The following is a 13,809-nucleotide window of genomic DNA, read 5'->3' as shown; positions in this document are numbered from 1 at the left end:
GTTAAGGAAGAAGGAGGACATGTCAGAGGAACTGTTTTTGAAGGTAGCATCATCGGAACAGATGCGACAGAGGCGAAGGAACTGAGAGAATGGGATGGAGTCCTTACAGGAAGCAGGGTGTGAGGAGCTGTAGTCGAGGTAGCTGTGGGAGTCGGTAGGTTTGTAATGGATATTGGTGGACAGTCTATCACCAGAGATTGAGACAGAGAGGTCAAGGAAGGGAAGGGAAGGGAAGTGTCAGAGATGGACCATGTGAAAATGACGGAGGGGTGGAGATTGGAAGCAAAATTAATAAATTTTTCCAAGTCCCGACGAGAGCATGAAGCAGCACCGAAGTAATCATCGATGTACCGGAGAAAGAGTTGTGGAAGGGGGCCGGAGTAGGACTGGGACAAGGAATGTTCCACATACCCCATAAAGAGACAGGCATAGCTGGGGCCCATGCGGGTACCCATAGCCACACCTTTTATTTGGAGGAAGTGAGACGAGTTGAAGGAGAAATTGTTCAGTGTGAGAACAAGTTCAGCCAGATGGAGGAGAGTAGTGTCATAACTAGTGTCAGGCCTAGTCTGAATGCACAACCAGTTCAACTGCCCAATCAAACTTCTCAACTGTTCTGTTTCTTCCCTGGTAGAAGAATCCTCTTTTTGTGAGGATCTACCTTGAGTTATTAGGATATGATTAACATTTTCTAGATAAGATTGTTGATTCAGCGTCACTCCTAACTTGCTTTGCTTAATGTCTAAACCTATGCATCTAAAGGCTCCTGAAGCCTGATTTCCGACCTGGAATTCCTTCATCATCTTCTCAATTACCCATTGTTCAAATTCTACAGAGCCTCCCCCACAGGAAATCATCAACATGCATGATAAAAATTCCAGCTAGTTTCTCCTTATGGTACCAGTAGAACATCGCAGGGTCTGCCTTTAACTGAATGCAACCTGTTTTCAACAGGACAGACTCATGGAAAAATACCAGACTCGTGATGCATCATTCAACCCATAAACACACTTGTTCAAATTCCATAGCTTTCCTTCTTTGGGTGGTTTCAAAAAACTCCCTTTGAAACTTCTTCCCCTGTAAAAACGCAGCTTTTATATCAATCGATTCGCACTCCCAGGAATAGCTTGCCAAAATAGCTTAAAAAAAATCTTCACTCACTTTCCCTGCAGTAGGCGAGTCCAATCTGACATCCTGATCTCCTCGTCTCTCTTCAAAGCCTCAGGCTATTAATCTCACTTTGGCCTTATATGTGCCGTCTGGGAGAACCTTTTCTGTACAGATCCATCTGTGAGATAAGGCTGGCTGTCCTCTGTCAGGTATTTCAGAATATACCCCAGATTCCTGCCAGCTTTCTAACTCTTTCCATTTGGCTTCCTTTATCAGCTTACTTTCCAATTTATTAGCAGCTGCTAGAATCTCTCGGTCATAAGGCTTCTACTTCTATTGAGATTGTTGGCTTGGTCTCTGGTCCTCCTTGTTAAGCTACAGCCTCTATCCACATTCCTCTCCCTTTTTGGACTGCTACTAGATGATCATTCTCCCATGCGAACAGAACTCAGTGTTTTTTTTCTAGGGTCACGGTCACTTTCTGGTCCACTGTCAGAACTCACTGCACTTTCTGGGTTTCCATGTCTTTAACTTGGTTTGCCAATCGATAGGTCTTGTCTCCTGTCCTTCATCCTGCAAATTTAGCTAATGTTTGTAATTTACCAGTGGCTTTTCCTGCTCTCCCTATGATGGTGTCATCCCTCCACACACTGGTCCCTTCTGGCATGTATGTTACCTTTGTTCCTACTTTGGGTAGTTGCCCTTTTGGACAAATAGCGTGGTCCTCTACCTCAGTATTACTTTGTTCCTAGTCAGTCAACCCTGTATCCGCTGTTGTCTGCTCTTCATAACTACCCAGTGTATGTGTATGTGAAGTGCATGGTGCCTCCTCGCATTCTATGTCCTGTTCAGAACCTGTAAAGGTATAGTCAGTGCCAATTAACCATGAAGAATGTACCCGAACAGTTTGATTGCCATGTTGCACAATTACTATTTTCTCTTCACTTCCTATTACCTTGCCACTCTTTCTGGCCTTTCCTTTTATAATATAACATGTCTCCTTTCCAAACCGCATTCCCGATAGTCTTATGAGGTGCCCTAGGGCCCGCAAAATTTTGTCGGAAACCTCAGCTTTATTGAAAGCTTTTCTGCCCGTATGCAAAGCATTCAGATGAGCAGAAAAGGTGGAACTAATGCTAGTCCCTTCTAGAGCAGGGAAATCTTCTGACAACACTGAAGGCAACTTCGGATTTCTTCCGTACACCAAATGGTAGGGACTGGACCCCCCAACCGTTTTGCAGAAAATTCTTTGCATGCACTGCCCTGCTAACAATTTAAAATCTGCTTAATCAGCTAACATTTTATGTAACATGTCACCTATTACCCATGGTTTCTTTCACAAAGACCATTACTAAATGTGCTCTCAGCTGAAGTGTGCATAACTACGATGTTTAAATTTCTACACATATCTTGAAATTCCTCATTGGTGAATTCCCCACCATTATCTGTGAGGAGCTTCGTTGGTGTTCCTAATCCTGTTCCTACCCATTTCTCCATGACCTTATCGACAATGGTCCTTTTGACTTTACCATGTATCACAGTGGATAGGCTAAATCAAACAAAAACAGAATTACCTGGAAAAACTCAGCAGGTCTGGCAGCATCGACAGAGAAGAAAAGAGTTGACGTTTCGAGTCCTCATGACCCTTCAACAGAACTAGGTGCCATATCTATGAAGTGTAGTAAAAAAAATACCCTTATCCTTATCCCAAACTTTCAAATCCATTGCCACTGCATGGTTAAACTCTCTGGCTAGTGGCAAACTCACCACAGGACAGTGGTGCCTTGCGATATTTAAGGTAAATTTCACACCGAGCAATGATTTGTTCAATAAGGTCATATCGACCACTCCCACATCTCGAAGCAGAGTCTTCAGTTTCTGTGGCACCAGATGTGCAAACTTTATGTAATTTCCAAATAATCATCTTTTTGTCCACCAAATTCTTCTCAGCAGTTAACAAAACTTCATGAACTTTTTGATGAGAAATCTCTGGCTTCCTCAGTGACAAACAGTAATGGCCTGACCGAGTAAAAACATAACTGCTCTATCATTCTTCATATCAAGCGTCATCTGAGCCTTCGTCGCAGATCAACTCAACCATAGCTGTATTTCACTAGAAACAGCATCAGTACTGATAAACAGTTTGATCCCTGCTATCCTACAAGGGAGAACCACCCGTTTGGAGGATGTTAATGTATTGTCATCTCTGAATCTGAAACAGGTGGAGCTTTCATTTCCCTTGACCTTCTGTCAGTCTGCTCATCGAGAGACTCCAGATAGCAGTCAGGCCAGTCTATGCTGCACACCATAGAAGTGCAACCACTGTCCAGAGCTGCACAGTTGAAGGAATCTACCATCAAGATACGCATCACCGGATTCAAACTCTGATCAATACAATTCCATCATTGCAGTCACCATCATCTTTTCAGTCTCAGATGAATCCGTCTCGTGGGCCACTTCAAAAACGCAATTCCTTCGCTGTGGGCAATTCATCGCGTAACGGTACTGGAAATCACACTGAAAACACTGATTAACCATTCTTCGTGCATTTTTTGTGTTTAAATGCCTACGGTCACTGTCCCAGACACACTTTATCCCAGCTCTCAAATTAGCTAGGGTTACGACCATTTTCAGACCTCGTCATTAACGCCATCTTTGTATTGGAATCTTTGTTTAATATTTGATCAACCTTAAATTCGGCCACCATTGAATCCTCTATCCTTTGTTTTACAGCAGAGTTGTTTGCACTTGCTAGAAAAAGTGGCAGGGAATGGCTGTTTCCCCTGAAATCTTTTTTTTAGGGCAGCAGCCATTTGATCCAAGAGAGATTTGCTCCCCAGAACTGAACGCCTGTTAGTACTAAAAGACGATCAACATGGGAAATGCGCGCACAGTCCAGTCATTTAAATGCCAATACTGATTCCGGAATTTCAAGCTCAAACCTCTGGAGTCTCCTGTGCCATTTATCCAAATCCATGATATATTCTTCCATGGACTGATCATCTGATTTCCTAAACCTATCAAAGATCCTCCAAGCTTCATACCCTTCCAATAACTCATCCTTTTTGTAAAACTTCTCCAAAAATTCGAACAAAAGGTTTAATCCCTCTTCGTGATCCAAATCATCCACTTTCCATTCTGAAAACCTTACTCCTTATCTTACTTTTGGTTGGTAATGATAATGCCAGAGCCATACCTTGCTTCTTCTGGGGTATAGAAGTAACCCAGGTCCACATTTCAACTACAGCCTTCCATTGCTGATAAGGTTCAGAGTCAAAAAAGAATTGGTGGATAGTCAAAGCTTGCGATATGCACCATCCTTCCGCCATTCTGTAACTTAAATTGTCAGCAACAGTGCACTTCTTTAACCTGAGTGTTAAGACAGAAATCTTCCTATACAGCAATCAATCAGCAAAGCTTAAAGTTCATCCTCTGCTACCATGTTAATCACAATAAGAGGATGTGGTGGAAGAATTAATCCAGGCTGGTTTATTTTCAAGGAAGCTCCTCAGTGCTACTGACTTCCAAGTAGCTTCCACACAAAGGGTTTCAGCCCTATCTTTTTATTCTGTTTAGATGGGATGATCAATGCCCATCACCTGTTTAACTAGCATTTGTCTTTAACAACGTGATTGCCATATTAACATTCACTGCACAATTATAATTCTAAAATAGTCCGTTCCCGAGTTGGTTTCTCAACGTACTGCTCTAGAGAGCCATCTTGTATACATTCCAAGCGTTTGTCCTTCACAACGCTAGCACTCCACATGCCAAGTGAAATCCCCCATGACTACTGAATTACCCTTGTTACACACACCTCTAATTTCCTGATTTATACTGTGATTAACATTAGCACTGCTGTTTGGTCCCCTATCAACAACTCCTAACAATGTTTTCTACCCCTTGCTGTTTCTTAGCTCCGCACAAACTAATTCAATGTCTTTAGAACTAAAGCCAAGTCTCACTTCAGTACTAATGCCCTCTTTAATTGAGAGCATTACCCCAGCTTCCTGTCCTTCCTGAATGTCACCTGCCCTTGGATATTCAGAACCCAACTTTTCTTTCCTTGTAGCCATGTCTCTGTAATGGCTATCAGGTCATACATATGAATTTCTATTTGAGCTGACAATTCATCTGTTTTATTGCAAATGCTGCAGGCATTCAGATAAAGAGCCATTATTGTTTTAGTTTTTTTTAAAAAATACTGCTTTGGTAAATTCTGGCCCTATCGACACAATCTTTGCAATCCTATCTCTTCCTGCCATACTCTGATCATCATTACCTTTATTGTTACCATGATCTATTGCCTTGTCATTCCCCTTTAATTTACTCAATCTTCCCTGACATGATCCCTTCCCCCCACTATTGGGAAAACTGGAGAGCTGCCTCAGATATGCAGCATCAGGTAAACACAAAGATAAAAGTAAAATACTGCAGATGCTGGAAATCTGAAACAAAAATAAAAATAGCTGGAAAAACTCAGCAGGTCTGACAGCATCTGCGGAGAGGAAACTCCGCAGTTTCGACTCAAAATGTTAACTGTGCTCCTCTCCGCAGATGCTGTCAGACCTGCTGAGTTTTTCCAGCTATTTTTATTTTTGTATCAGGTATACACAATTCTCCTTGGTGTCAGTCTATGCCATTGCTTCTGACAAAATAGAGGTCTCATAGAGAAGCAGAGGTCAGGGCTGGGAAGAGTTACCTTGAGGCCAGTGCCAGGCCATTGTAGCTTGGGACCAGCATCGAAAACGCTCTCTGAGTTTTAGTACTACAGGTTACGTGGTGCTGGCAAAGATATATTTATAGTACTGAGAGCATTCTGTGTTTGTACATTTGACACATCTTTGTTTTCTCATAGTTAATTTATTGTTTGTTAATCTTGCTTCTAGCTCATTGTTTGTGGGTAAATGGAAGAACAGAACGTTTGCTTATTTTAGGCTTATCCTACTGGCTGATATTTCACTTAGTTTCATTGCCCTTTTTTTCCAACACTAGAACCTGTCACAGGGGCTGAGGCAGCCACACTTTACGTTCATAAATGAATTTAAATCTGTGGATAAAGCGATGACAGCTTTCTTTCTCTTTCTTTTTCCCCCCAGTGTCCGCCAAAAAGAGATTTCTTTGAAACATGAACATGCTGATAAAGAAATTTTACACTTTGTAGCAACCAGGATCAAGAGTAGGAGGAGTAAACAAGGAAATCATAGAACTAATGGAATGTTGGAGTCAGGCCAAACATGCTGACAAGATTTGAGGTTATGCTTTTTTGCATGCTGTGTGTGTTTCTCAGAAGAGGGTTGACGCCTGAGGTATAAACATAACGTGCAATAGTGGGAAGTTTATTACCTGATAATTGATTGGCCAGTGCCAAGGTTTTGAAGTGAGTTCATTATCTTTTGGTTTTAGCCCACTGTTACCCTACAGAAAAAAAACAGAATAAAATTCATTAGAAACCTTTGAGAGAATGTGCCTGGATCTGCAGTTACTCTGCATTAGTTGTCCACCTGGAGACCTGTGCATTTGAGATTTACAGACACTGAAAACAAATTGTTTTGAAATTTGGCTGCAGGATCAAGCTATCATTTCTTTGCACACCATAAAAAGATCCTTTGAAGATCTTGATAAACATATTTCTATATGCTAATGATATACCACAGCTGGACTCCTGGTTCAGTTGTCCAGATTGGTTTTCGGGTTTAGAGGTTGTACGAGTGCAGGATGTCCTCTGGGTGATGCACGGGATTTCTTGTAAACACAGACTGCCAGTTGGTATATTCGCCACACTTTACCACTATTAATATGATCTTTTGTATTCTTTGTGGAATTTAGATTGTGCACCTCAGAATAGATTCACCACTCATACACATAGAGATTTTAATTATCTTAAGAGCCATATTTTCTCGAAGTTCTGCTCAAAACCTTTCTCAGTTGTTTTAATCAGAAAACTGCCAAAACTATACAACAATAGAACAAGTTAATAAATTAGTTCCCAGCCTCCATGAGGTATAATAGAGGGGGAGGCTGGAACAATGTTCATGGAATGTAAAAACAGTCCAAAACAAACTTGTGGAGACACAGTCTCAATCAGACCAGACGTCAGTTTAGGATAACTATCAGCGGTATTTGAACCTATTCTGCAGTAGAAATATGTACCAGTTGGAGAGTTGCATGTCAAAAGAGCTAGGACCAACATTCTCACAGGGAGTTTAACTAATGTTTGAGGGGGGAGGATTTAAACCAATTTGGCGGGGGAAGGGGAGTCAGGATGAAGCAGTGAGTGGAAAAGCAAAGTGCAAGGAAGACTGGGAGCAGCAAACAGCATTAGAATTAGGAATAGTCCATCAATTTATGTGATCAGGCAGCAGGGCACAAGACATACGATGTAAGTTTGAAGTGCATGTGGTTAAATGCCCAAAGCGTGGTAAATAAAATTGGTGATCAAACACAAGTTGTCGCATGGGGTTATGATACTGCGGCAACAACAGATCTGGGCAGCAACAGCCGCCAATGCTGATCAAAGATAATGTTACAGCCCTAAAAAGGATGTATCTGAGGGGTCAAACACAGAGCCTATTTGAGTAGGGTTAAGGTGAAGAGGTGCTATTAAACTACCGGGTATATACACTAAAAGGTCCAACGATGGGAAGGTAATGGAGGAGCAAATTTCAGAATGGGACTGAACTACAGTGCAGTGACAATGGGGTTGGTGTGGGAGTGGGGGTGGCTTGGGTGGGTGGCGGGGGGGGACTTTAATTATCCTAATATAGGCTCAGAAAATTACAGTTTAAAAGATAAAGTGGGAGAAATTCCTGAAATATGTACAAGAGGCTGTGCTGGATCTAGTTCTAGGGAATGAAGTGGACCACATTTCAGTGAGTGAGCATTTGAGAAACAGTGATCATATCATCGGTTTAGAATAGTTATAGCAAATGACTAAGTATCTAATGTCTCCAGTAAAAAGACATAGACCAGGGTTAGCAAGTACTAAAAATCAGAACAAAAACAAAAATAAAAATACCTGGAAAAACTCAGCAGGTCTGACAGCATCTGCAGAGAGGAACATAGTTAACGTTTCGAGTCCATATGACTCTTCAATAGAACTAAGGAAAAATAGAAGAGAGGTGAAATATAAGCTGGTTTAAGGGGGGGTGGGACAGGTAGAGCTGGATAGAGGGCCAGTGATAGGCGGAGATAACCAAAAGATGTCACAGACAAAAGGACAAAGAGGTGTTGACAGTGGTGATGTTAGCTAAGAAATATGCTAATAGGTGACATTAAGGGTAGAAAGCAGGTCGAGCAAGGTACAGATAACCCTAGTGGCGGTGGGGTGGGGGGGCAAGTGATCGAAATAGGCTAAAAGGTAGAGATAAAACAATGGATGGAAATACATTTAAAAATAACGGAAATAGGTGGAGAGACCAAACGCAGACTGGGTGACCGCTTTGCGGAACACCTTCGGTCTGTCCGCAAGCATGACCCAGACCTCCCTGTCGCTTGCCAGTTCAACACTCCAGCCTGCTCTCATGCCCACATGCCCGTTCTTGGCCTGCAGCAACGTTCCAGTGAAGCTCAACGCAAACTGGAAGAACAGCACCTCATCTTCCAAGTAGGCATTTTACAACCTTCCGGAATGAATATTGAGTTCAACAATTTTAGATCGTGAACTCTCTCCTCCATCCCCACCCCCTTTCCGATCCCCCGTTTTTCCAATCATTTATATATATTTTTCTTTCTCCACCTATTTCCATTACTTTTAAATGTATTTCCATCCATTGTTTTATCTCTACCTTTTAGCCTATTTCGATCCCTTCCACCCACTCCACCCCCACTAGGACTATCTGTACCTTACTTGTCCTGCTTTCTACCCTTAATGTCATCTATTAGCACATTTCTTAGTTAATATCACCACCTTCAACACCTCTTTGTCCTTTTGTCTGTGACATCTTTTGGTTATCTCCACCTATCACTGGCCCTCTATCCAGCTCTACCTGTCCCACCACCCCCTTAAGCCAGCTTATATTTCACCTCTCTTCTATTTTTCCTTAGTTCTGTTGAAGCGTCATACGGACTCGAAACGTTAACTGTGTTCCTCTCTGCAGATGCTGTCAGACCTGCTGAGTTCTTCCAGCATCCGCAGTTTTTTGCTTTTAACTAAAAATCAGAAACCAGGGTAGGGATAGAATTACAAGGAATCACCAACCAACAACACTTCATGACAGAAAGTTTGCCACTTATTGTAAATTTGATTAATCCAAATTTTGATTTTATCTTGTGCTTCCATTAGGTCAAAAGCTTCAATTAGTATGGCTTTATGCTCAGCTGATTCCATTGTCATCAGTGCTTCAGGTAGCATTAGATGATGTAATTAGAGACCTTGTTCTGGGTCCCCTTTGACACAGTCTCCTGCATCATGAAAAGGTCAAGCATTTGGACCCTTGGCTTCTCACCATTGACACTTGTGTAAAAGTAATTCAAATTGCTTTCAGTTTCAATGTACATATGAACATGGATCCAGTCATGAATCAATTCTGAGCCCATTTCAGTTGTTTTAGGCATTACTATCCTGTATGTTTACATTTTACTAAAAGTGACAACCAGTTGTTAAGCCCCATGATAAAAATTGGAAGATGCATAGAATCATAGAATTTCACAGCACAGGAGGCTCATCCTACCTCAACTGGTTCATTGAGAATTATCCCATTTGTTCCACTCCCCTGCTCTATATATCTGTGCAATGTTTACCACCAAGTATTTAATCAATTTCCTTCTTAAAGTTAGTGCTGAATCCACTTCCATCACTCTTTCAGGTTGTGAATTCCACACTATATTAACTTAATGCATAAAAAATAACCTTGTATCTCCCTTTGGCTCTTCTGTCAATCATATTAAATTAAATCAGCTACGATCTCATTGAATGCTGGAAAAGGCTTGAGGGGCTGAATGGCCTCCTATCTACAGTACTGGGCAGCAGCTTTTGCAAGAGCATTCACTGTCTGACTGGCTTGGCTCCCTGTCAATCAGGCTATTTTTCAAACAGGGAATCCATTCCGAAAAGAAATGATGCACGCTATAGTTAAACCTCCATGCCATTTGGGGAAGCCCAGACTCAGGGTTTTCCTATCCATTAACACTTTCTCACTGCACCTCCCAGCCCACCCCCACTTCTCCGATACCGTGCTCCGAAATCCCAATCCAGTAAATAGTGGGCCAATGTTTCAGGTCAATGACCGTTCGTTAGAGCGAATGCTGAAAGGTCATCAGCATGAAAGATGAACTGTTCTTCACAGATACTGCTTGACTTGAGTATTTCCAGCATTTCTGTTACTACAGATTTCCATTAGTTTGCTTTTCTTCAAGTGAATCCTAAGAGTAGGTGTACCATTCACACACAAAGTGAGAAGGTATCTGAATACAGTTATGTGGAGGGATTGGAGATGCTGGAATTATTCTTCTCACAGCAGAAAAAGTTAAGGGAAGGCCTAATAGAAGAATTTAAAATCAGTGAGGGTTTTGTTTCCAATGGTAGTTGGGTTGGTAAGCAAAAGATGTAGTAGATAGGAGAAATGAAAGCAAAATACTGCAGTCACTTGAAATCTGAAATAAAAACAAAAAAACGCTGGAAATACTCAGCAGGTTTGGCAGCTTCTGTGGAGAAAGAAATAGAGTTAACATTTCAGGTCAAGGATCTTCAGAACTCTCTCTTTTAAATCTGCTGTTATTACCCCTGCTCTCAATAAACCAACGTTTAACTCTTCCATCCTTGAAAACTACTGCCCCATCTCCAACATTCCTTTCCCTCCAAAGTTTTTGAATATGTTGTTGCCTCCCAAATCTGTTCTGATCTTCCTCAGAACTCCATGTTTGAATCCCTCCAAACAGGTTTCTGCCCAACCATAGTACTGAAATACCTCTTAGCAAAGTCATAAATGACATGGTTCGTAACTGTGGCCCACCTGATCCTTCTGACTTGTCTGCATGCAGTCTTTGATACAGGTGACCACAACATCCTCCTCCAACAAGAGGGAAAAACATATTTGACCACATCCTCACCAACCTGCCTGCTGCAGATGCATCTGTCCATGACAGTATCGGTAGGAGTGACCACCGCACAGTCATTATGGAGATGCAGTCCCTCCTTTACATTAAGGATACCCTCCATCGTGTTGTGTGGCACGAAAACCATGCTAAATGGAATAGACTTCAAACAAATTTAGCAACTCAAGACTGGTCATCCATGAGGCACAGTGGACCAACAGCAGCAGCAGAATTGTACTTGAACACAATCTGTAACCTCATGGCCTGGCATATCCACCACTTTATTATTACCATCAAGTCAGAGGATTAACCCTGGTTCAATGAAGAGTGCAGGAGGGCATGTCAGGAGCAGCACCAGGCATACCTAAAAATGAGGAGTCAACCTGGTGAAGGTGTAACACAGGACTACTTGTGTGCCAAACAGCATAGGCAAGTGAAAGACAGAGCTAAGCAATCCCACAACCAACAGATCAGATCTAGGCTCTGCAGTCCTGCCACATCCAGTCGTGAATGTTGGTGGGCAACTAAACAACTCACTGGAGGAGGACGTTCCACAAATATCCCCATCCTCAATGATGGGGAAGCCCAGCACATCAGTACAAAAGATAAGACTGAAGCATTTGCTACAAGCTTCAGTGGATGATCCATCTCGGCCTCCTCTGGAGTTTCCCAGCATCACAAATGCCAGTCTTCAACCAATTCGATTCACTCCATGCGACATCAAGAAACGGCTGAAGGCACTGGATAGCGCAAAGGCAATGGGCCCTGACGATATTCTGACAATAGCAAATAAGACAAGTGCTCCAAACTTGCCACATCCCTAGCCAAGCTGTTCTAATGCAACTACAACATTGGCATCTACCCAGCTATGTGGAAAATTGCCCAGGAATGTTCTGTCCACAAAAAGCAGTACAGATCCAACCCGGCCAATTGCCACCCCATCAGTCTACTCTCGATCATCAGTAAAGTAATGGAAGGGGTCATCAACAGTGCTATCAAGTGGTACTTGCTTAGCAATAACCTGCTCATTGACTCAGTTTGGGTTCCGCCAGGGCCACTCAGCTCCTGGCCTGATTACAGCCTTGATCCAGACATGGACAAAAGAGCTGAACTCCTGGGGCAAGGTGAGTGGTGATTACCCTTGACATAAAGGCCGCATTTGACTGAGTATGGCATCAAGGAGCCTTAGCAAAACTGGAGTCAATGGGAATCAAGGGGGAAAGCTCTCCGCTGGTTAGAGTCATGCCTAGCACAAAGGAAGAAAGTTGTGGCTGTTGGAGGTCAGTCATCTCAGCTCCAGGACATCACTGCAGGAGTTCCTCAGGGTAGTGTCCTCGGCCCAACCACCTTCAGCTGCTTCATCAATCACCTTCCTTCCATCATAAGGTCAGAAGTGGGGATGTTTGCTGATGATTGCACAATGTTCAGCACCATTCACGACTCCTCAGATACTGAAGCAGTCCATGTCCAAACGTAGCAAGACCTAGACAATATCCAGGCTTGGGCTGAAAAGTGGCAAGTAACATTTGCACCACACAAGTGTCAGGCAATGACCATCTCCAACAAGAGAGAGTCTAACTATTGCCCTTTGACGTTCAGTGGCATTACCATCACTGAATCCCCCACTATCAACATCCTGGAGGTGGGGGGGGGTTACCATTGACCAGGATCTGAACTGGACTAGCCATATAAATACTGTGGCTACAAGGGCAGGTCAGAGGCTAGGAATCCTGCAATGAGTAACTCACCTCCTGACTCCACAAAGCACAAGTCAGGAGTGTGATGGAATATTCCCCACTTGCCTGGATAAGTGGAGCTCCCACAACACTCAAGAAGCTCGACACCATCCGGACGAAACAGCCTGCTTGACTGGCACCACATCAACAAACATTCACTCCCCCTACCGCCCCCATACACAGTAGCAGCAGCAGCATGTACCATCTACATGTTGCACTGCAAAACTCACCAAGGCCCCTTAGACAGCACCTTCCAAACCCACGACCACTACCATCTAGAAGGACAAGGGCAGCAGACAGATGGGAACACCGGCACCTGGCATGATCTAGTTGATTGGCAAGTCACTCACCATCCTGATTTGGAAATATGTAGTCGTTCCTTCACTGTCACTGGGTCAAAATCCTCCCTAACAGCACTGTGGGAGTACCTACACCACATGAGCTGCAGTGGTTCAAGAAGGCAGCTCACCACCACCTTGTCAAAGGCAACTCAGATAGGCAATAAATGCTGGCCCAGCCAGTGATGCCCACATCCCGTGAATGAGCAAAAAAAAAAAAAAAAAATTCTCACTCCTTCACTTCGACGGCAATTTACCTATCCTGGTATATGCAGAGGATAACTTAATATTGTTCAATTAAGTATTGCTGATTGATAAAATGTATTGTAAGCCTGCGTTTGCTACCAATGCCATGCTTGGGAAGCAGCCATCTTTACTGGGGGCAACATGCAGCAGGGCACATTCGTGGTCACCACTAGCCCTAGAATTGCAAATATTACAGCAGAATCTCTCAGGGCTCCTACACTTTTCATTATCCCTTTTGGCTTCATTAACATTTTTCTTGCCTTTTTCCCCCCATTCTTTTGGGAAGGTACATTTCTTGCAAAACTATCTTGTCATAGCAGCTTATCTCTTGTAGTGTGGATGCG

General features: G+C 42.9%; 1 protein-coding gene across 6 annotated transcripts in view; it reads right to left on the bottom strand.

Annotated features, from left to right (window-relative positions):
* Window positions 1-13,809, bottom strand: part of pomt2 (protein-O-mannosyltransferase 2) — a 117,800-nt gene that overhangs the window by 38,013 nt on the left and 65,978 nt on the right. For all 6 annotated transcript variants that reach the window (XM_041214578.1, XM_041214579.1, XM_041214580.1 and 3 more), the window contains one exon: window positions 6,457-6,528. In XM_041214578.1, the coding sequence (XP_041070512.1) occupies window positions 6,457-6,528 (72 nt within the window). The remainder of the gene's footprint in view (window positions 1-6,456; window positions 6,529-13,809) is intronic.

Source organism: Carcharodon carcharias, chromosome 20 (genome assembly GCF_017639515.1).
Source record: "Carcharodon carcharias isolate sCarCar2 chromosome 20, sCarCar2.pri, whole genome shotgun sequence".
Taxonomy (NCBI): domain Eukaryota; kingdom Metazoa; phylum Chordata; class Chondrichthyes; order Lamniformes; family Lamnidae; genus Carcharodon; species Carcharodon carcharias.
Note: the sequence above shows the minus strand (reverse complement) of the source record. Positions and strands in the feature narration are given on the sequence as shown.